The sequence below is a fragment of the Abramis brama genome (genome assembly GCF_963993115.1).
Source record: "Abramis brama genome assembly, chromosome: 25".
NCBI lineage: Eukaryota > Metazoa > Chordata > Actinopteri > Cypriniformes > Leuciscidae > Abramis > Abramis brama.
Window position 1 is genome coordinate 22,665,026 of NC_139987.1, and position 24,795 is coordinate 22,689,820.

The following is a 24,795-nucleotide window of genomic DNA, read 5'->3' on the forward strand; positions in this document are numbered from 1 at the left end:
GTGCAAGATAGTTTTTCTAACTAGGCTCGCTCTAGATTCCGGGAGATTTTAACTAACTTGCGCCATAACTAGTGGTCCATCCAGTAGTTAAGAGCCTGAATTGTTTATAGTAATTCTGAAATTTAGTGCACATGAGTGAAAAAAAATACAGCACAGAAGAATGTCTAATTTAGCGTGAGATTTCTTTGTTAAGCGTGAGAGCGTGAGATTGAGGCTGAATGCGTGACTGTCACGCCAGATGCGTGAGAGTTGGCAACCCTGCTACTATATGTAATAAAATGTGTAGTTCCGATTCTAAATGGATAAACGCGTCTGAAGCATAGGGTCTAAAGGTCTAAAGTCGTAAACAACGATAAATGCACGTATGTGACCGCACATTCGCCACATTTGGCAACCACCAAAGAACAATATTAATTGGGGGGGAGAATTGTTTTTTGTTATCTGGATTATTAAACAATAAATGTGAACATTTATTAATTTACAATAAATGTGAACATTTACAATAAATGTGAACATTTATTGAACGTGTTTTTTTTACACCGTATTTTGGTTATCAAGGTTTTATAGCCGCAAGGTGCAGCGGCAATCATGGTATGCAACTCACGTCTCTACTGGCTTGTTTTAATTTTGATTCCTCCGAATGTAATCGTGTTCTTCTCTCACATCTCACTATCTCTCAAGTAACTTTATAAACTTAAACAGCCTTCTGATTTGTAAAGTCGCGAGACTCTTCTCCGCCCCCAGCAGTGAAAGTAAAGTGAGTGAGCAGCGCGAGCGTTTCATTCTACCTGCTGATCACGCGCTGCTCTAAACATGGCCAAATCTCAGCCGAGACGCTGCTGCCTGTGCGTACTCGCTTTAGTGTGCTCTGTTGCAATTATTTGCATTTGCATAATTTTAGCAACCAAACAGAGTCAGAGATGCGCCTTCACAAAAGCTGCTGTTGCTGCGGACTCTCTCATGTGCTCCGATATCGGAAGGTAAGACATATGATGCTTATGAGATCTGAACCTTTCAGCATTGAAAATATTTTAATGATACATAATTGACTCGCTTAAATACAATAGCCTACAGCTCCAGTCAGGTAGTAGAAAGTTAAGCTATAATATGCTGTTGACACCTTTCCCTTTGTTCTAAATCTTGTTAATATTAAACCATGCTGTAAGTATTTCAAACAGTGATCCACATGAACAATGCAACAGAGATAATCAGTTTAAGAGATTAGATAATGCAATCTTGCAAGTCTACTAGTGGTTGGACACACACTTGAGTTTAGATACTTGGACCAAACATTTTGATTTAAATATCTTCTATAGCTACTATATATTTACAATCAATACCATTTACCTCCTTCACAACTAGAGCATATCTTCTGTATATATATATCTATATATCTATATATATACAATATTTCTATAACTATATATATATATAGCACTGACTGCACTAACATCTGCATCTTAAATGCACTTTAACATAATACTTTTATATGCTCATATATATTAATACTTGTATATTACAGTTACATTAAATTTTGTGTGTGTGTGTGAATTGTATAAATATGTATTGAAATATTATATTATATTTGAAATATTATTCTATATTTGAATTAGAATGGGTCTGTCCAGACAATGTGTACATGCGATCTTGTCAATTGATCTCGGATCCTGTCTGTTTGAAATATTTCTGCAACCACTTAAACCCTGAGTGAGGGTTCCAAGATCTTTCTTTTTTCCTGAGCACTGATCAAACTGACATACAGACCAAACTTCTGTCAGTCAAAACTGGATCAACCAGCTGCACAATGCCCTATATTGACACATTTTCTGTCCTCCGTCCACGTTTCCTGCATTTTGTGCCAAACGTACATTGTGTTTCCTTGTTTCGATGTTTGAAGTATTTTATGACTGCATTTCAAAGAACTTGACTTTGGTATTTCATCTGGGGTCACGCTTTAACCTGCTCTAAAAGGATACAGAGAGGAGTTACAGTTGCCAGGCAAATCTTGTGTTGAGGAGGCATTTGTCTTCTTTTGGATTAATGGCATGTGATGCTTGGAACTCAAATTCACACATTTTGTCAAACAAAACAACATCTGACTGTGAAAGAAGTAAAGAAAATTGTGTCTTCACACACACTGCCATTACCCAGTCACTTCAGTCTGACACATCGCTATCTAATAGTTTGTCTCACTTGCCTCAAATAAAAGGGACTGAGGTTTTTTCTGTCTGGCATGATTATTATGCAGATTACATAAGGTAAGACAGGCAGAGTCATTGATGTCTTAGTGAAAGCTCTGCATTGTGTGTTCAACCCCTGCAGGGCTCAAGTAAATACATTTTGCTGGCTCATTTGGACCCTGCCAAGGTTTTTTACTTGCTTTGCCAATATGTTCAGTGGCCCATGAGTCAGAAAAAATATATGTAGATGTTTAATTATACTCTTTTTATTTACCTATTTTCTTAAACAGTTACTACATTTTACAATTTCAAGTCTCAAATTAATCTATTTTTTGACTGAGCCTTGATTCTACCAATTTTTTTTCTTCTCTATTCTGATGGAGTTTGGGTTTCCTTGCCACTGTCGTCTTTTGTCTTGCTTAGTTGGGGTACACTCAGTATTCAGCAATATTATTAGGTTGACACTATTGGATGAGAATTGAACTGAGCTGGATGATGACATCACTGTTTTCTCCAGAGCTGTTTTATAACTGAATTTAACTCATTAACACTAAACTGAATTAACACTGAACTTATTTCAACTGAACAATGACTGTTGAGAATTCCTATGGATCACATGACATAGCCAGTCATGGGAGGAGCTAAGTCTCCTCAGGTGCACTTAATGATTGATAAATCACTATTGTTTGGTGTGTTGGTGTGTGCCATATGCAATGGAAGCAGACTGTCCTTTTTTTCTCTTCTAATGAGAGCCTTTTGTAGAGTTGATGTGTTCCTGACAATAAATCATACAACGCTATATCTGATTCCCATTTTACATATGGCCTGATTCACGATCTGTTACAATAAATTAGTATGGACTGAGTAATGGACCCCTGTGTTTTAATGGACACACCATCCTGGTAGCACATTTCCTGAACCAAACATTCCCAAACTTTACATGTGGTCCTTCGAGCCGGAGAGGCTGCTAGGAAGACTCCAGCTCGAAGGACACACCAACACACCAAACAATAGTGATTTATCAATCATTAAAGGACAACTCCAGTGAAAAATGAACCTAGGGGTAATTAACACATGGTTACCGAGTCGATCGTTCCCTGCGATGCGTTTTCATGAAAATCGAATGTATAGAGTTTAATCTTTAAAAACATATTAGCTCATAACACTAGTATATGGGGCACAGAGTAAGTAAAAATAAATCGCTAGTTAATACCACTAACAAGGCTCAAAATAGCCTCACACTAACACGGTAACATAATGAGGGTCCTTACATACAAACCGAAGCATAGAGAACTTGAGAGCATAGAGCACGGCGTTCGTGGCTCGATTAGTCGAGACTGTTTTCCAAGATGGATCCTGCATGTAAACGCGTAATGTACTGTCTTTATAAAGTATCTTCTTATTAAACTGTCTGTACACTTACACAGTTCTCAATGCTTCGGTTTGTATGTAAGGACCCTCATTATGTTACCGTGTTAGTGTGAGGCTATTTTGAGCCTTGTTAGTGGTATTAACTAGCGATTTATTTTTACTTACTCTATGCCCCATATACTAGTGTTATGAGCTAATATGTTTTTAAAGATTAAACACTATACATTCGATTTTCATGAAAACGCATCGCAGGGAAGGATCGACTCGGTAACCGTGTTAATTACCCCTAGGTTCATTTTTCACTGGAGTTGTCCTTTAAGAGCACCTGAGGAGACTTAGCTCCTCCCATGACTGGCTACGTCATGTGATCCATAGGAATTCTCAACAGCCGCCCCCAAATGTGTAAACATTTGACCCTAGAGAATTCTGTACAATTATTAATTCAAGTCATTTGAAAACTTAGTAAGGACCACCAGACGGCTGACTGGGCGTATATAGCGTTTTCCTTCAATGAGAACCTCCACAACCCTTATCCTGCCATCAGGACTTGGCAAGATCTGTGTGACAGTTCCTAGGCCAGAGTCCCCGTGGAAGCTGCGGGTCGACGACCATAACTACAGCATCACATGAAATCGAATTTCCCTCCTGCATCCACTTCTGACGAATTTGAAGGGAAGGAAGATAATCTCTGACAGACAGAACTTGACTATGCCTCCACTTTCTACATGAAAGTATTTCAGAATTAGCATACATTACTTGAGGCAGGGAAGCATCTTGCCGGCTGCCGCCCCATCAACATTATATTAGGAGTTATGGGATCAGGATCTGATATATTAGATGTCACGTATCCAAGAGGTTTAGAGTACGAGCATTCAGTCAACTTCCAATCCTCTTCAGCTGGGACAGGGCTGGACTCTTAGTACTGGACCCCTGTGTTTTAATGGACACACCATCCTGGTAGCACATTTCCTGAACCAAACATTCCCAAACTTTACAATGACTATTACTATTGTGTTTTTTTAGAGCTGCTTTACAGCAGAATTAAATTCTGTTTGCATCATTGAATCATTATTTGTCTGTTTGAATAACTGTTAAGCTACTTTAAAACAACCTGTATTGTGTAAAGTGCTATATAAATAAAGGTGACTTGATGTTACTTGATTTAAGTATGAACTTTCAGATGTTTCCTAATGAATTTGATGAAATATTTGAGCAAAATATGCTTTCAAGGACTTGTTGAGTTCTCTGAGCACAATTTGAGACATTGTTGAGATCTTCTGAGACGGGTTAGGCCTACTTGGAGCTTTTTTCAGGAGAAACATTTGAGAAGCATGAGACTCCGGAAAGGTTTTACATTTATGCATTTAACAGGCAGATTTATCCAGAGTGATTTACAGTACAGTAGGTTTGAACAGGCCTCATTTCCCAAAAAGATGGACAGCTTGCTTAGAAGCAATGGCTTTAGACTATATATATATGAAAACATGAAAACATTCTTTAAGTCCCGCTGCTCTTGGTTGGATTCAAGTATTATTTCTTCAACTATTGATTGTTTTATGTTGTGTGTGTGTATATATATATATATATATATATATATATATATATATATATATATATATATATATATATATATATATAATATATATATGGTTTATGCTTATGTATGTTAATTATTATTGTTTATAGATCTATATGTTGTCCTGTAACTAATGTAAGAACAAATATATGAAAGTTGCAATAGTATTTTCTTCCCTATGATGTATATCCAAGTCAAACGGCTTCTCGAACAAGACAAACATCAGGGCGGGACTTGATTTTGGAAATTGTTTGGATGCTTGGATCATTGTGATTGCTGTGATGTCTTGTGGGGAAGATATTTGGATTAAAAATTACAACGACATATGAATTTAAAAATAAAATAATGGTGTGCAGTTATAAATCATTAATAATAAATACTGCAAAATACTGCAAAAAAACCCAAACATTCTAAACAGATAAGAATAAGAAATGAGGTATAATGAGGAAAAATAAGGAGTTTTTCTTTTCTTTTCTTTTTTTTACTTGTGGAAGAGGTTTGTCTCCTTGAAAGTTGTGATGCATATCAGTTGGAGATTTGAGGAGTGGAGAGGGTAGAGGCGCTGCTTGTTTAGACCATAACAGGCTTGGAGCGAGCACTTGTAGGAGTGAAATCTGATCTCCATTTGTTCCCTTTCCTGTCTAGGATGGACAGTTGAAATATTAAAAAGAAAATTTCCTTTCTTTACTTTTGTGTTGTAGCTGGATAACATTACAGCTTTACACTGTAACTCTGATCTAATCTTTAATATCTACCCTCAGATTTAACGGCAAACAAAGAATAGTTTTCGTCTTGACAGAATTGTTGACTTCATGTACATACCATGACAATCTGATATGCTTTCAAGGACTATTCATTATCGTGAATATGAGTGATGCATCATTATGTGATTGATGGTCAACGTCATTTCACTTACGTGATATAAAGACCGGTACTCTTATAAGATGTGCTCTTATGTTTCAGATGTTTCCTTTCATCGGGTGAAGACATTCTGTGAAATCAGACATCGGAGAACACATCCTTTGTGGCGTATTGCCCTATTATCCTTACAAGTCACTGCTGCATGCAGAGACACAACCAGCTGACCCATATATGTGCTTAAAACACAAGAGAGTGCTAACACTCATTTAGAAAAAAAAGGATTTTCTGAATTCTGCCAGATTGTGCACATGTTTTGGTGCGTGTGTATGTGAAGGCTGGAACTCTCAAGGTTCATTGAGCTCTCGGGTATCACTTCTACTCTGGCTCAGACTTGCTTGAAGATTCTCATTTTTCATACTAACATGAACACGTAAAGAAACGGTAATATCCAGTATCTGCAAGAAATGTGCTTGTGAATGTGTCATATTCCCTGAAGCATTGAGTTTTTAAAGTAACAATATATAAGATTTTTGGATTAAATTTCAAAAAATTACATTTTGTTGCCTTATGTACATAAATTATTCCCACAATGTTTAAATCCTGAATTTTCAGAGAAATCAGCCATTTAAACAGTGTAACGTCCCACGTCATTGCGTCATTTCCGTGTTACCCTCAATTTCCTCAAAGACTTTTTAATATTATGATTTCTCTCAGGACCATTATCATTAAATCAAATCAAATCAAATCAAATCAAGTATATTTGTATAGCGCTTTTCACAATACAGATTGTATCAAAGCAGCTTCACAGTATTAAAATAAAATAATACAACAAAGTTTGTTTCTAGTGGAATTTATTGATTGATAGAATAAACTTAAATATCCCCAAAATATCCCCAACTGAGCAAGCCAAAGGCAACAGTGGCAAGGAACCGAAAAAAAACTCCATCAAGCGGCCTAATGGTGTCCTAAAACTCCATCAGGTTTCACCAAAGACGAACTTCTGGACATTAGGAAACACACACCAGACAAGTTTTTTACAGATTTTGATAACTCAGACGTTTTACTGGACATTCTCGTTGGAGGGGCAGCGGTGTTGTTCAAACGCGCGGTCAGACGCAAACGCGGGAAGCGCGCGGGCGCGCTGGTTAAACTCCGCGAGCGCGGCCTCCGCACTGCACTACCCAGTATTCATCTTGCGAATCTCCGATCTCTTCCTAACAAAATGGACGAACTTCTTCTCCTCACCCGCACTATCAAGGATTTTTTAAACTCCGCTGCTCTGTGCTTCACTGAAACCTGGCTGAGTGAAGCCATACCGGACAACGCACTACATCTGCCGGGCTTCCAGCTGTTCCGAGCGGATCGCATCGCGGAACTAACGGGGAAAACGAGAGGTGGTGGATTGTGTTTCTTCATTAACGAAAGTTGGTGTTCAGATGTAACAACACTGAAGAAGATGTGCTCTCCTAATTTAGAGGCGCATTTCATAAACTGTAAACCTTTCTACTCGCCGCGGGAGTTTTCCTCATTCATTCTCGCGAATGTTTACATTCCTCCAGACGCGTGTGTGAGCGCAGCGCTACAACAGCTGGCTGAACATATAGCTGAAATGGAACAAAGGTACCCAGACTCTCTTTTAATCATTCTTGGGGATTTTAACAAAGCAAATCTCTCCCGTGAACTGCCAAAATACAGACAGCATGTTACATGTCCTACCAGAGACAGTAATATATTGGACCACTGTTACACCACGATAAAGAATGCGTATCACTCCGTCCCACGGGCAGCTTTGGGGCTCTCTGATCACTGTTTGGTTCATCTTATACCGACCTACAGGCAGAAACTGAAATCAGCTAAACCTGTAATAAGGACTGTAAAAAGATGGACCAATGAAGCAGAGCAGGATCTACAGGCCTGCTTCGATTGCACTGATTGGACTGTTTTTGAAGCTGCAGCCACCGATCTGGATGAGCTCACAGATACTGTAACATCATATATCAGTTTCTGTGAGGATACATGCATTCCTACCAGGACATTCTTATCATTCACTAATGATAAACCATGGTTTACTGGGAAACTCAAACAGCTTCGTCATGCCAAAGAAGATGCTTACAGAAGTGGGGATAAAATCTTGTATAACCAGGCCAGAAACAGACTGACAAAGGAGATCAGAGTTGCTAAAAAAAGCTACTCTGAAAAGCTGAAAAACCAGTTTTCAGCCAACGACCCCGCATCAGTCTGGAGAGGCCTGAGGAACATCACCAACTACAAATCACCATCCCCCCCATCTGTGGAGAATCAACAACTGGCTGACACTCTCAATGCATTCTATTGCAGGTTTGAGAAGCCCAGACTCACACCTCACACCCGCTCTGATGTGCACTTCACACATCCACCATCACCTCCTGCAACCCCTCTCCTCCCCCCTTCTGCCATCCAACCTGAGCTTAAGGTCTGCGTGGAGGACGTGAGCAGAGTCTTCAAAAAACAGAAGACTAGGAAAGCTTCAGGCCCAGACGGCATCTCATCTGCTTGTCTAAAAGCCTGTGCTGACCAACTGGCCCCAGTCTTCACGCAGATCTTCAACAGATCATTGGAGCAGTGTGAAGTTCCCTGCTGCTTCAAACGCTCCACTATCATCCCGGTTCCCAAAAAAACTAAAATCACTGGACTTAATGACTACAGACCTGTCGCTCTCACGTCTGTGGTCATGAAGTCGTTTGAAAGACTGGTGTTGGCCTATCTGAAGGACATCACTGGACCCCTGCTGGATCCCTTTCAGTTTGCTTACAGAGCAAACAGGTCTGTGGATGATGCAGTCAACATGGGACTGCACTATATCCTGCAACATCTTGACAGACCTGGGACTTATGCACGGATCTTATTCGTGGACTTCAGTTCGGCCTTCAATACCATCATCCCTGATCTTCTCACAGCCAAACTGACTCAGCTCTCCATGCCATCCTCAATCTGTCAGTGGATCTCCAGCTTCCTGACGGACCGGCAGCAGCTAGTGAGACTGGGGAAACTCACATCCAGGACCCTCACCATCAGCACTGGTGCCCCCCAAGGGTGCGTTCTCTCCCCACTGCTCTTCTCCCTTTACACTAATGACTGCACTTCTAAAGACCCCTCTGTCAAGCTCCTGAAATTTGCAGACGACACCACTGTCATCGGTCTCATCCAAAATGGTGACGAGTCTGCTTACAGACTGGGGGTTGAACAGCTGGCTGTCTGGTGCAGTTATAACAACCTTGAGCTGAACACACTCAAAACAGTGGAGATGATTGTGGACTTCAGGAGAAACACCCCAGCACTCCCCCCTCTCACCATCATGAACAGCACTGTGGAAGCAGTGGAGTCATTCAGGTTCCTGGGCTCTACCATCTCTCAGGACCTGAAGTGGGCAAATCACATTGACTCCATTGTGAAAAAGGCCCAGCAGAGACTGTACTTCCTTCGCCAGCTGAAGAAGTTCAATCTGCCACAGGAGCTGCTGATCCAGTTCTACTCAGCCGTCATTGAGTCTGTTTTAAGCACTTCCATCACTGTCTGGTTTGGTTCAGCTTCCAAATTGGACATCAGGAGACTACAACGGACAGTCCGGACTGCAGAGAGGATTATTGGTGCCCCCCTGCCAACCCTCCAGGACCTGTACTCTTCCAGAGTGAGGAAGAGAGCAGGTAAAATCATCACAGACTCCACTCACCCTGGACACCACCTGTTTGAACTGTTACCGTCAGGACGGCGACACAGATCACTGGCCACAAGAACATCCAGGCACAGGAACAGTTTCTTTCCACAGGCCATTTCCCTTCTGAACACTTAACATGCCCCCAAGGCATATGCCTGTAAGTGCAATACTCCCACTGTCTAGTGCAATATTCTCTAACTCAGGTGATATTTATATCTATATTATTCATACTACTCAAAATACTGTAAATATGTTTATAATCTGTAACATGCGCTAGACTCCCACTGTCTGGTGCAATATTCTCTAACTCAGGTGATATTTATATTTATATTATTCATACTACTCAAAATACTGTAAATATGTTCATAATCTGTAAATGTTTATTCGGACTAAACCCAACTGTGACCCTACTTTTTTACTTTTATACAATTTTTATTTATTTTTTATATATTTTTATTCTTAGAATTTGTATTACTATGTTTCTTGTTGTATTTGTATTTGTATATGTGCACTGGAAGCTTCAGTACCAAGAAAAATTCCTTGTGGGTGCAAGCACACTTGGCAATAAAGCTCTTTCTGATTCTGATTCTGATTCTGATTCTGATTCTAATGGAGAAAAAAAAAACCTTGGGAGAACCCAGGCTCAGTCGGGGGCCAGTTCTCCTCTGGCATTTATGAACTAGAGGCCGGATTGTAGTTTGAAACTGTGAGATTAACAATATTATATGAATGCCTGGCCGAAAAGATGCGTCTTTAATCTAGTTTTAAACTGGGAGAGCGAGTCCGAGCAACGAACAGTATCAGGAAGGCTATTCCAGAGTTTTGGAGCCAAATGTGAAAATGCTCTCCCTCCTTTGGTTGATCTGGATATCCTAGGTATGACCAAAAGCCTCGAATTTATTGATCTTAAAGAGCGCGATGGATTATAGGGTGATAGAAGATCCGCTAAATAGACTGGAGCTAAGCCGTTTAGGGCTTTATAAGTCAGTAGCAATACCTTGTAATTAATACGGAACTTTATAGGTAGCCAATGTAGTGATGATAAAATCGGTGTTATATGATCATATTTTCTTGATCTAGTAAGAACTCTAGCGGCTGCATTTTGGACTAACTGTAGCTTGTTTATTGAGGATGCAGGACAACCGGCTAATAAAGCATTACAGTAATCTAGTCTCGAGGTCATGAATGCATGAACTAACTTTTCTGCATCAGAAACTGATAGCATATTACGTAGCTTAAAGACGATTTAAGCTACGTAATATGCTATCAGACGATTAAAGACGATTGAGAATTAGCATACAGTTTGGATTAGCGGTTCTGTTCTGGGCGAGAACTCGCTGCGCATCCATGCAGCCTAGCATGGATAAGAGGGAGAGCAGCGATAACCCCCCTTAGGGTAAACAGAACAGAACCAACATGAATGTATTGCAGATATCATTATTCAATATTTTATTGTACAACATCATTTGAGAATTTAGTCTGATTCAAGGGGAATCAGAATGCCAAATCCTGACTGACGAGAGGAGGAGCTGGGGAGGGAGAAGAGTAATTATGGAGGGTATTACGGTTTTTGAGTCACAAATCGAATAATATTTTGGGATCAGCAAAAAAAAGGGGGTTGGGGAGGCATCTTTGTCAAAGCTGTGTTTTGTTGTTCGATTAACAATAATGAATGACATGGACAGCAGTATTTATTGTATAAGCTGCTGTCACCTCAAGACCTAATGCACGGATCCAATATGATGCACATCTGATTTCTTTCTCAACTTTTTATGTTCACTTAATACATAACTGACTGAGACATAACCGACTACTATTTAACCTTCAAATAAAAAAGTTTACATGTATTGTATTGTTAAAAAGTTATATAGTTATAGTTACATAAAAAATAAGCATACATTGTTTAATTTTTTTTATTCACAATTAAGCGCATTGTCCCCTAATTAGCAATTCTCATTACTGTAATATGCATTAACAGTAGTCTGCATGCATGTGCTGCTCTGCTTCCACTCTCTCTTCCCTTATACAAATGTTACAGTAATATGAAATGCTCTCAAAAAATCTTACTGTAATGCAAAAATCAAAAATAGATTTTAATTTATGCTGATTTGTTTTCATTACTTCGGTAATGAGAATGTGGGGGGTGGGGGGGGTGATTGTCATGAAAATAAAGTCAGCACAACATCTAAATTGAATGTAAATGTAATTTTTTTTAATGCAAAATATAATTTTTCATTTTTTTCTTGTTATTTTAGGATGAAAACAGATTGTAACCCTATGCTAAAGTGATGATGAGACATGTCTTGTGTTCACAGGGACATGCTGCTTCAGGGGGGCTCAGCGGTGGACGCAGCCATCGCAGCGCTGCTCTGCACTGGACTGGTCAACCCACAGAGCATGGGATTGGGTGGAGGGGCCATCTTTACCATCATGGACAAAACAGGTATCTCCTTGTTTATGTATTGTGAAAAGCACTGTCTAGTAAATTTGAGTATTATAGTTATGTTTGTTTTGGCCTTTGCTGTAAAAATTGCAGTCATAAAACATCATCGGTTTCACTTTCTGTTGAAAATTCCAGCATAATCCAGCAGGAATTATGTTTTGGTCTAGACTTGTTTATGGTGTTTTGAGCTGGTTTCCCAGCTAACAAAAACATTGGTAACACTTTATGTCGATGGTCCACTTTAGACGCTGGACTAACTATAAGTAACTTTGCAACTTCTGTACATGTCAACCAACTCTCCTTAGAGTATTAGTAAACTGTCTTAAAGCAACACTATGTAACATTTTTTTACCTTAAAATAATGTTTCCAAAATCGTTTCAGTGGTTCATCAAGTCGTAACAGGGTGAAAGGCACTTATGCCTCCACTTTGCGGTCCTTTATCTGCTATAACCACACTATGTAAGATTGCCAGATCGGGTCGCGTTTCTGTAGTTCTAATGAGACGTAAGAAAACTACAAATTTGACTTGCTTTACGGCAAGCGTTACAATAGTCATTATTTTGTTTTTCTTCTGATGTCGCAATACACCATTCTTTCATAAAATCATGCATCATACTCTACCTTGTCTGTGGACATCGTTCATTCCAAAGCCGGTGCTGGATAAACAGCTAGCGTGCGACAGTAGGCTGTGGTAGGCTAAATGATTTACAACAGCGGTAATGGACAATTCCGCTTCCAACCTGTAGTGGGACCGAAGAGGAAAAGTTCCATAGCGTTGCTTTAATATGTGCTTACACTTTATTTTGATGCTTCCCCAACAGACATTCTACTGAATATAAAGTAATACTATAAGTAACTTTGCAACAATACATGTCAACTTATTCTACTTTCTCGAACCCTAACAGCTAACCCTAACCTAACAGTCTACTACTAGTCTTCTAGTGTTTACTAATACTCTTCTGAGAGTTAGTTGACATGTAGTTGCAAAGTTACTTATAGTTAATAAAAAGTATAAAGTGAAGCATCGAAATAAAGTGTAACCAAAATATGTTCTAAGAATGTTTTTCTAACATTCCCATTAGGTTCAAAACGTCCAGTTATTTAAACATTTTAAAAAAGCTTTTTTTTAACATTGAGGGAACATTCCATTTTATCATTTTGCAAACATTATGGGAACGTTACTTTTGAATGTTCTCGGAAACATTTGAAAAACTTTAGACGACCATCCAACTAAAACATTTTTTAAGGAAAAAAATGATTTATAAATAACGGTTTTGTGCTAACATTTATTAAAGACCAGATAACTCTGGATTTTCCAGCAGGGCTGACCTGTTAGTTAAAAAGTGTTCTTAAGAGAGACAAAGAAAAGTACACATGGCGTAAATAACAAGGCTTGACTACCATTTTGGAAAAAAAAATATGCATAAACCCACCAGTTTAAGCACTCCTCTGTTTTTTTTCAAGGCAAAGTGAAAATCATCAGCTCAAGAGAAACGGTCCCAAAAAATGTCAGAGCGGATTTGCTGAATAAGTGTTCGAAAATACCTACGTTTGAAACAGGTAAAGCTCTACTACATGGAAGCAGGGTAAAGCATCCCACATTAGCCTTTCATTTAGAGTTAAAGTTCACCCATAATTTACTCATTATATACATCATGTATTCAATCTAATGTTATTCCAAAGCCACATTATTTTCTTTCTTCCATTTAAAGAAATTTTAGGTGGTATTAGTAACCGATGACATATCTTTATATGGATTTTTTGGGTTTCATAAACATGCCATTTGTATTTTTTTCCTGTTGTATTAGATCTTATCTTGTGTAAAATAACACATGAGTAAGTTGAAGATATAAAAAAAAGTTCAATGGGACATTGTGTGCGTGTGAGGGGAATTTTGTCTTGGAGAGAATTGTGTACTTAAGTGGACTTGTTTTGCTTGTTTGCACTTCCTGAACAGCTAAAACAGCCAGATAAACTGATTATAGTGACTAATATATTTACCCAGAATTACTCAAAAGCTAGATTCAACTGTTGACGAATAATGTGTAGTTGTCTAAATGTTCACACACTCGTGCATGCATAGTGGCACACTTTTTATTATTGTATTCCTGTAATTTTGTCCCAAAAAAAGAGATTAGTTTATTTCCCAAAGGCATTGATGTAAAAGAACGAAACTACACTGAAATTAAAGCTGGAAATAATCTGATTTGGCAGTAGTTTCAGACCAGTTTCACTAACAGTTAGTCTTGAAATGTGTCTTTCCTTATTGCTCACACTCAGGGTTGGTGAAATAGATGCCTAAGCCTAATATTAAACTTTGGTAACTAATAGTTAAGCAACACCCTGACACCTACGCAAAACTTATTTGAACTGTGGCAGCAAATTATGCTTGGACATGCACATTTAGGTTTCCAGAAAGAGTTTAATTAATCAAGTTTAAATGTGTGTGTGTTTTTTTAAGTGTCACATACTGTATACTACCATTTAAAAGTTTGGGATAGGTTAATGTTTTTGAAAGAAGACTCACCAAGGCTGTATTTATTTATTATTACAATTAAAATAACTGTTTTCTATTTAAATCTGTTTTAAAATGTAATTTATTCCTTTCAGCATCATTACTCCAGTCATCAGTGTCACATGATGCTTTAGAAATCATTCTAATATGATGATTTGCTGCTCAAGAACCATTTCTTGTTATTATCAGTGTTAAAAACAGTTGTGCTTCTTGTTTTAAACCATGATATTTTTGATGATAATTTTGACTTTGATGATTAGAAAGTTCAAAAATCTTTTGTTACATTATAAATGGTTCAGTCATGAAACTCTAGAGGGCGCAGGCTGAGCAGTCCATTACATGCAATCTGCATGCATTCATTACTTATGACACAAGCTGATTGGCTCTGCTGATCCTGCAGCCAATGAGATTGCTTTCTCAACATTAGTCTGGTTCAGTGTTTGCTGTAAGCTAGTCCTGCTATCAGAGTTCCTCTGAAACCCTCCAGCTCCACCTGCCTAGATCTGCTACAGGACTAATGCATGTAGCAGCAGATCTTACGTGCAGCAGCGTGTTTGTGTGTATGTTATCAGCAGCAAGTTTATACTTGCTCTGCATCAGCAGCAATAATCAACAGCAGCAGCAGATCTAGTCCGCCAAGGCCAAATACATTAATACTGCCACATTCAATAACATGATAAAACTATTCAGAGAGTTACTGTAACTTTTGATTTAATGCGTCCTTAAATGCTGACTCTGATTTTTGAAATGTAGTTTAAAGAATGCTGGAAATTCCTGACTATTTTCTATTTTATTTGTCCATGCACCTCTCAGGAAGTCACTGGATAGGCGTACCAGGAGAAATCCGTGGCTATGAACGGGCTCATCAGTTGTATGGAAAGCTTCCCTGGGCCAAACTGTTCGAGCCCTCCATCAAGCTTGCACGAGAGGGATTCCCCATGCCAGTCTTCCTCTATCATTTCTTGCAAAAGATTAAGCAGATCAATTATACTGAGCAGCTAATTTACAGCTCTGGACTCTGGTACTGCATCTTCTCCAACACTCTATAATGTTCAATTCTGTTTGTTATGACTGACATCTCAATGCAATAGTTTATTTAAAGGCCACAAGTATGATGAACCTTGAAGAACATTCCTATTGATCAATGTCAAAGAAGTAGGTTATGACTTGGCCTCAGGCAAACCACAGGAAATATAATACATTGTTGTGTAAAGAGATATTTTCTGCTGCATGATTAAAAGCAGCATTGATTCTCTTACCAGTTTTCTATTAAATAACTTTTTACTGAAGATAGGTTTCAGTTTCATCAGGCAGAAGTCAGCTTCAAGAACTCACAAAGTTCGTAGGTCGCCCTGTTTTACATTCACAAAAATCACAGCAATTATACCCTTCTTCAAGGTCTAAGCTACGTCATTACTTCAGGTTGAATGATTCTGATTGGCTAAGAAATAGATAAACATAGTAATTCTCCACACATGGACAGATATACTGAAGCATATCTCCATCGATTATCACATAAATCTCATTTTAAAATATAATATAATAATGCTGTTATTTTAAAATGTAAAAATATTATTAAATAAAAGCAACCTAAATGAGCATCTCACAGACCCCAAACCTTTGAGCATTTATGTATATAATATTATTATTTTGGGGTGAAATAGGATCCAGACATGTTCTTGGCGGGTTTAATCACATTTTGTTTCAACCGGTTGGCTTATTACCTGAAGAATGCATATGAGCATGTTTGTTTCATTTAGTTCTGGAGTTGTTTTCTGTCTGGTTTTAGTAACTCATTTCTTTGTATACTGTATGTTCTCTAGTGAACTGTTCTGCCACAAGAACAAGACACTTTTTGGCCCAGGGGATATCCTTAAGTTCCCCCGGCTTGCAGAAACCATGGAAACTATTGCCAAAGAAGGAGCCGATGCATTTTACACTGGAAAAATCGCCAAGGATTTAATACAGGATGTACAAGTGAAAAGTAAGTATTGTTTGTATACAAACTGCAGTCGCTGTAACCATAACAGATGTAGTGCTTCCGAAATACAGGTTTTTTTGGCAGGTGTGCTTATTTACAGTTAACTTTTTTGTTTTTTACAGATGGAACATTATCGTTAGAAGATCTGAGCTCTTTTAAGGTCAGAGAGAGTGATGCGTGGACAGTCCAAATAGGAGACTATAAGATGCACTTCCCTCCTCCACCAGCAGGGGGAGCGATACTCAGCTTTATCCTGAAACTAATGCATGGTGGGTCCAGAAATTCACCATGGCTTCGATGCCAACAGTTCTGAAGCAGCTGTCACCTATAAATATTCAGCATCCCTTTGTTCTCCTCAGAGTTCGGGCTCTCTCCAGCCTCCAACCACGGAGACCAGAAAACCTTGACTTTGCATCGCTTCCTAGAGGCGGTTAAGTTTGCAAATGGACAGAAGCGTAACCTCAAAGACCCCCTCTTCAACTCCAATGTATGGCTCTTGCTTCATTAATACTGTGGTGCCTGGGCTAATATTATAGTCAAAATGCCATGCTTTTCTGTCTGGAACATTCATTAAAAAATTACACAACATCAGAGGTTCTGCAGTTATATTTGCTATTTTTGGCTGTAGTGAGCATAATATCACTGGACGTCTGTGTAGGGTTGAGTAAATATTATGAAAGGCCGGATGTTGTTGCTTTTGAAGGCCACACAAATGCAAGTAATTAACGGTTGAAATTAATTTAAAATGTTTAACGAAGCATGCATTCAAAGGAAGTATGATAAGAATTTGATTTCAATTAACAACATAACAAACAATTCCAAATCTGGCATAAAAAGAAAAACGACTCCAAAATAAACATCACACTAAACTGAATTAATTTTGAATTAACTGGAACGATATTATACTGTATGAGATTTATTCATGTTTTTCTTGTGCCCTGTGAATGCAGATGCCGTACATCACAGATGAGAAGTTCATCCAGCGTATCCGGGCTCTGATCACTGACGACCGCACGCACGACGCCTCTTACTACAACATCACCCCATCAGTCGACCGCTTTGGCACCACACATGTTTCAGTGATGGCAGCAGATGGCACTGCTGTGTCGGTCACCAGCACCATCAACCACATGTGAGACACATTTACAGTTCATCTAAATTCCCTAAAAGAAATAAAACACATCAAAAGAAAAATACAACGTACTTCCCTAAGTCCTTAACCCTAAACATAGGATAAACATGTATGTAAAAGAAATGGCTTCACACTTCCATTTTCCATTAAATTGAGTATTTACAAAGAAATATTTACACAATATAACTGAAGGCCAAAGTAATTCAAAACAGCAACCTAAGAGTTATAAATCAAATTAACAAAAGCAAGTTTTACAAAACGCACACAATCACAGAGGAAACCGAGACTCATTTTCATTTTCTCACCCTCATGTTCCAAACCTGTATGAGTTTCTCTTTTGTTGAACACAAAAGAAGATATTTTGAAGAATGTTGGTAACCAGACAGGCAATATTTCACAATATTACAGTTTTTACTGTATTTTTAATCATAATAAAGCATTTAATAAAGCATATCTTATAGATCTTTGCATTTGCAAATCTTACCTTTGCATAGTATATCTCTATAATAATAATAAATATTATTAATAATGTAAATAATAAATAATCCTCTATTTATAAAATCGAATATTTTATAGGTTTGGGTCAGCTGTTTACTCTCCTAAAACGGGTATCATCCTCAACAACGAGCTTGCTGACTTCTGCGGCCGAGCAGATAACATCTCACCAGGTGAAGATCCTTCACCAACTATATCTTCTTACATTTTGCTTGTCTTGAGATTTCGTGTCACCATATTGTCTTTTTTTTTCTCTCTCTCCAGGCGAACAGCCTCCCTCCTCGATGGCTCCTGCCATCCTGCAGTCCCGGCAGAAGACTCTGGTGATTGGTGGATCAGGAGGAAGTATGATCACCACAGCAATGGCCCTGGTGAGTTAGCCAAACTTCCTCCAGTAAAAATGTTACTTGAGTAATAAAATTGTCATGCATTAACATTTCAAATATACGCTAAGGGATGCATTAAAAATGACTGTGGAAGTCGATACTATGCTGCAGATGCAGTACAGAAATCCTGCTAGAACCTAATTTATCTTAATTGTCTTATTGAAATTTGTATGAAAACCTTTTAACCAACTATTTAATGTCTGTTTTCTCTTTTTTATTATTGGATGTCCATGGTCTTGCTGTGTAAAAGAAATTCAAAATAATAGGCTAAGTTGAGCTATAAAATTGGCTGCATTAAAACGATTGTCTTTGGTAGTCGACAGCATGCCATAGATGCAGTGCAGAGATATCCTGTTGAAAATAACCTGAACATCCCTTCGTTCTCTTTCTCTTTCAGTCCATTATGAACCACTTGTGGTTTGGGATGAACCTTAACGAATCTATCGCTGCTAAAATAGTATTTGTGGATGCCAATAATAATCTCAACTTTGAGAAAGGATACAACGAAGTAAGTTCTTTGGAATTTATAATTTCCACTCTTACATTATGAAGTCACCAGGGCTTGACATTAACACCCGCCAACCCGCCAAATGCGGGTGGATTTCAGTGGTGTGTAACGCAGTCACTTCTACTAGCGACTTTGGCGGGTTGATGTTTTTGTAATATATAATATAAACATTTTTCAATTGTAGTCTTTAAAAAAAGCAATCTGAAATAATAAACTAAGTGCAATGTCGATATTTTGATACTGAAATATCTGAAACGCTTCCAATACTCATTTTCCGCAGAATAGATGCACGATACCAGCTAAGCTTTTTTCTCTTTCATCTCTCCGACAGCGCGTTACCCGCCTCCCCTCACTCACTCGTTTCATTTGCTCTGAGTGAATATTGTTGGTGTTGGCTTGAATTTCAGCGTGGGATTGAGCATATTGCGCATAATTTTACTTATTCCCGCAGATTTTGTGCTCACACCCAAAGTGCGCACACATAAAGCTGCCTCACAGTACTAAATGTTGTTAATTTCGCTTCTTATTACGCTTAAACAGTCAGATACACACACAATAATGTCAAAATGCCGGTTTTGGCGAGTATTCACTTACACAGTCAGTTGTGTTTTAACGTAAACAGTTGAGAAAGAAAACACGTGTAACAGTATAATGGATCCATGCATCAGGTCTTAAAGTGACAGCAGCCTAATATACCTGCTGCCAAATTATGAGATATTAAAAATATCTCTATGGCAGTTTTTCTCCATGGTAACGATGTCACAATTGTGGCCAGTGAGAATGCTGGTGAGCAAAAAAGTTAATGTCAAGCCTTGGATGTCACCATGAATCACACTCCCATAATCGCATGTTGTTAGTGTGGACGTACTGATTGTAATTGCTCTTACTTCCTCTGGAAACGTCCCCGGTCACTGATTATAATCATTGTTTTGTAACAAGTAATCAAAAGTGACTTAGTATACAATAAGTAGTAACATATTGTACTTTTCTTCTCAGTCCCTTATTAAGGCAATGAAGGCGCTAGGACACGAAATTGGGAACTACCCATACTTTTTCAATGTGGTCAATGGCATATCGAAAGAAGGACAGTGCATCAGTGCCGTATCTGACACTAGGAAGAACGGCAGGTCGGCGGGATACTGACCCTGCCTCTGTTTGTGCCGTCAGCTGTTAGAGATGTGGTGATTCATCAGGTTCGGGAGGAAGTGAGGGTGGAAGCAAAGGGTCAGCGCTCCCTTTCAGCGACGCCTGTACACACCACAAATTCAAACGCGGGGTGATTGTCCACTGGTGTACGTTGTTTCCGTCCGTGTCCACTTTTGTTGGACTCTTACAAAAGATAATTACTGTAAGATTTGGGTGCATGTGAATATGTTTTGTATGGATTGGGGAGACTGGGGCTAGTCGTCACGTGGAGGAAGTTGAACACAAGGGGAATATCTCAGAAACCACACTGGGAACGTTCAAACAAGAGTCAACTATTTAATATAGGTCATATCACCCTGGTTCCCTCGAAATAAACCCAATAGGATTTTTCCATTGGCTTTTGGATTATTGCAGAAAATAATCTCTGTGACCAAACTAAATTATGATTCTTACCCATTCTGTTCATCATGACAATCTTTACAAATCAACAACTTTTATGAATTTTTAAGCCCAAATACTAGTAGTATTTGTAGTATTTTCTTTTTAGAAGTAAAGCTAATAAACCACCATGTACCACCATTAAGCTTCCAACAACTCTTTCAGTCTTTGTATAAAATATTTTTTTCCTGAAAGCACACAAAGGCTGTAAAAGCAGACTAGTGAGTAGATGAGCTTACCTGTTCGCCGTGATGACGTTTATCGTCTCAGACAACCTCTGTACTCCCGTTTAGCCACTTATAGCAACCGCCTTTTCAAAAAAATCACAAGGAGGTATTACTGATGTACAACCCCATTTACAGAAAAGTTGGGACATTTTGTAAAATGCAATAAAATTCACAATCTGTGATTTGTTAATTCACTTGAACCTTTTTTTAACTGACAAAGTATTTCAATGTTTCCACTGAACAACATAATTTGATTTTGTAAATATAAACAAATTTTGATATGATGGCTGCAACACACTACAAAAAATTTGGGACAGAGGCAAAATAAAAGTGAAAGGATTATCCAAATTAGATTATCCAACTCTTTTGAAACAGTCCACAATAAATTGGTGAACTGGTAATAGGTGAGGGTATCGTGTTTGGGTGTAAAAGGAGCTTCTCAGTCTTTGCAAGCAAAGATGGGTCATGGCTCACCACTTTGTGCCAAATATCATGAGAGAATGTGCTCAGGAGTACTTAGGAAAACCGTTTTCACTGAACACAGTTTGACGCTGCATCAAGAAATGCAACTGGAATCTCTGTTACGCAAGGAGAAAGCTATACATCAGTTCTAGAGATGCCGGCGAGTTCTCTGCACCTAAGCTCATCTTAGATGGTCTAAAAGACAGTAGAAATGTGAGCTGCGGTGAGATGAGTCCATGTTTCAGCTTGTTTTTGGGAAAAACAGACATCAAGTTCTCAGTCCCAAAGACGAAAGGGACCATCCAGATTTTCATCTGCGACAGGTGCAAAAGCAAACATATGTCATGGTATTGGGGTGCATCAGTGGAAGCGGTATGGGTGACTTGCATTTGTGTGAAGGTACCATTGACATGGAGGCATATTTGGATTGTACAGAGACATAAACTGCCATCAAGATGACATCTTTCCTGGGAACCAAGACAATGCCAGGCCTCATTCTGCACATGCAAAAACTGAGTGGTTTCTAGACACTGCACCATAGAAGGGATGTGCCTGATGCTTGCCTGCAGTCCATATCTCTCTCCTATTGAAAATGTATGATCCATCATGAACAGGAGAATCGGACAGTGACAACCACAGACTGTTGAGCAGATGTCTTGTATCAGACAAGACTGGGCAAATATTCCACTTGCAAAACTGCAACAATTAAACAATTAAATAAAATTAAGTTGGTCAGTGAAAACATTGGAAATATTTTCTTTGTACATTTGTCAGTTAAATCAAGGTTCAAGAGAATTAACAAATCACAGATTCTTGATTTTATTGCATTTTACTAAATGTCCCAACTATTCTGGAAATGGGGTTGTATTTTGTTGTAGAATAAAACGTGAAAATATCTTAAGCTTGTGTTAAGCACGGACCTTATTTCAGGCATTTAACCAACAACCCATTCAAAAAATCCATTGACTTTGGGACAATGGAACTGGAAGTGCTAAAATGCAACTCGTTTCCAGGATATGGCCTACAAAAATACATCATCCCTGTTAGACTCTATTTGTTGGCTAAAATATTTGTTTGATATTTTTGTATATGATACCTTATACATTTACCTTTTTGGTGATTATTAATTGTTTGTTTTGTGACGATCTACTTAGATTTTTCTGTTTCTTAGAAAAAAAAATTTTCTGGCCAGTAATATGGAAATCTTCAGTAGCTTTTTTGTAGCCAAGTCTTTTAGCTATACAGTATGTCTATATAGAAACTGACAGAATACATCTTTGCTGAGAAATATTGACTAGAGTGAAAGTGACAACTTTTTCAGATTTTGTACAAAAGAAGCACTTATTCAGTAGGCTACTGTTTCCTCTGGGAGCTAATAGCAATTAACTTGAGGTGAATGTTTCTAAATAGCCTATACATATATAATTCACTGAATCTATTACTCTGTTTTTAAGGTTGTTATTAATGTCGGGGAAACTGTTTTTTAAGAGAATCGAAATGTGAATGTGCACTGCAATTGCATAAATTGCATTTATTGTTTTATTTCCTGTGAATGTTCTAGTTTTCATATGCACTTTTATATTTTCCATACATTTTTTATAAACATATTTTAATGTTTTAGTAGCATATATTTGTTGAACTCCAATCATAAATATTTACTATGTATTTTATACTATTTTAATTTTGTTTATTGGACCTATTCAGAGATGAAAGTTGATGGATATTCAACATAACATGTCCCATGATGCACCAGCAGCACACTACAGAGTATGACATAATAGGCTATAGCCTAACTGAATCGCATTTAAGTGCATTTGACATCTTTTTGCTTGATACGTCAAAAATAAATCGTTTCTAATGTTTTTAAATGGCTCTTTTAATTGACTTTTATTCACGAAGAAATTGGTTCAAGCTTCTCGCTGACCGACGTCCAGGAACAGGCTTAAATGAGACCGTGCATAAATCATGAACACGGAGACGTTATAGTCCACAAAATGTAATGAGATTAAATTCAGTTTTATGTGTGTTCACAGTGAGTTGAATGCAAACGGCTTTCCCTCTAAGGGAAGAAGATATGCATTATTAAAACATGCAAATAATCCTCATTCACGCACCTGTGGGGCAGTTGAAGGCAAACAGAAGGATGATTAATTCGCTCCTCTGCTTGTGCTGTGTAGGCTACTCTGTTTAATCAGGTTCACGAATCATAATTATTCCCTATTTTTTGGTTGTTTCCTTGCACAAATCAAACATAATAAACCTCAGACAAGGTTTTGTGAACCTTTTTTACACCCTCTGTGACCCAATGGTACCCAATGGTACATGTCCACTCACTGTAACGGAAAAGACAAACGCGCATAACGCTGAATGTTTCCGCTTTAAAGGAACACGTCGACTTTTTGGGACTTTAGCTTATTCACGGTATCCTCCAGAGTTAGATAAGTCCATACATACCCTTTTCATCTCCGTGCGTGCCGTAACTCTGTCTTGACGCACTCACCGCTAGCCTAGCTTAGCACAAAGACTGGAGGTAAATGGCTTCAGCTAGCATTCTGCTCCCAGTAAGTGACAAAATAACGCCAACGTTTTCCTATTTACATGTTGTGATTTGTATAGTCACAGTGTGTACAAATAACAAGGTCACATGAGACACAGCCATCGTCTAACCGTAAACCACTCCGCAGAAGCAGCAGTGCTTCGCCTTGTGAGAATATAGTTCCCAGCATGTATACGGTTAGAAGATGGCTGTGTCTCATGTGACCTTGTTATTTGTACATGCTGTGACTATACAAATCACTACATGTAAATAGGAAAATGTTGGCGTTATTTTGTCACTTATTGGGAGCAGAATGCTAGCTGGAGCCGTTTACCTCCAGTCTTTGTGCTAAGCTAGGCTAGCAGTGGGTGCGTCAGACAGAGTTACAGCACGCACGGAGATGAAAAGGGTGTGTATGGACTTATCTAACTCTGGGGGATACCGTGAATAAGCTAAAGTCCCAAAAAGTCAGCGTGTTCCTTTAAGAACGTCTGTAAAATGTACAGCGACTGCGTAAAGTCTATACTTTTTAGTACACCAATAAAACCACTATTTATAATATAGCCTACATGAACAATTACTGCTGAAAAACTATGTAAACTTTATTATGCTTAAATACAGTGTCTGTTTAATACGTTTATTAATCCACCCTCAATCTAGCCACACAATAGTTAGTCAGGGAGGGTAGCACATTTTAGAAATTAAAACGAGGCTGTTACTGAGAGATGAGTGCATTCAATAAATGGTTAACGTAATACAGCGATTGATCAGATTATTATTATTTTTTAAATCAGTAGCCTACTCCATAAAACAGTTTTTAAAATTGTGAGTTGTGGAAATACA

General features: G+C 38.3%; 1 protein-coding gene across 1 annotated transcript; it reads left to right on the forward strand.

The window, feature by feature from the left end:
• The first annotated feature begins 748 nt into the window (after nucleotides 1-748).
• ggt5b (gamma-glutamyltransferase 5b) lies at nucleotides 749-23,284 on the forward strand. Its single transcript, XM_084103736.1, has 12 exons — nucleotides 749-980; nucleotides 11,998-12,125; nucleotides 13,591-13,686; nucleotides 15,455-15,662; nucleotides 16,465-16,625; nucleotides 16,745-16,891; nucleotides 16,982-17,109; nucleotides 17,573-17,754; nucleotides 18,331-18,422; nucleotides 18,514-18,620; nucleotides 19,033-19,143; nucleotides 20,140-23,284. Exons 1-12 carry the CDS (start codon nucleotides 814-816, stop codon nucleotides 20,284-20,286), a joined length of 1,674 nt encoding a protein of 557 aa, XP_083959862.1. The 5' UTR covers nucleotides 749-813; the 3' UTR covers nucleotides 20,287-23,284.
• The last annotated feature ends 1,511 nt before the right edge of the window (nucleotides 23,285-24,795 follow it).

Bases quoted from the DNA above. Each gene is read 5' to 3' on its own strand.
- ggt5b (XM_084103736.1), top strand. From the start codon at position 814: ATGGCCAAATCTCAGCCGAGACGCTGCTGCCTGTGCGTACTCGCTTTA. The intron at 12,126-13,590 runs GTATCTCCTTGT...TTTTTTTTCAAG, and splicing joins TACCATCATGGACAAAACAG to GCAAAGTGAAAATCATCAGC. The intron at 17,110-17,572 runs GTATGGCTCTTG...CTGTGAATGCAG, and splicing joins ACCCCCTCTTCAACTCCAAT to ATGCCGTACATCACAGATGA.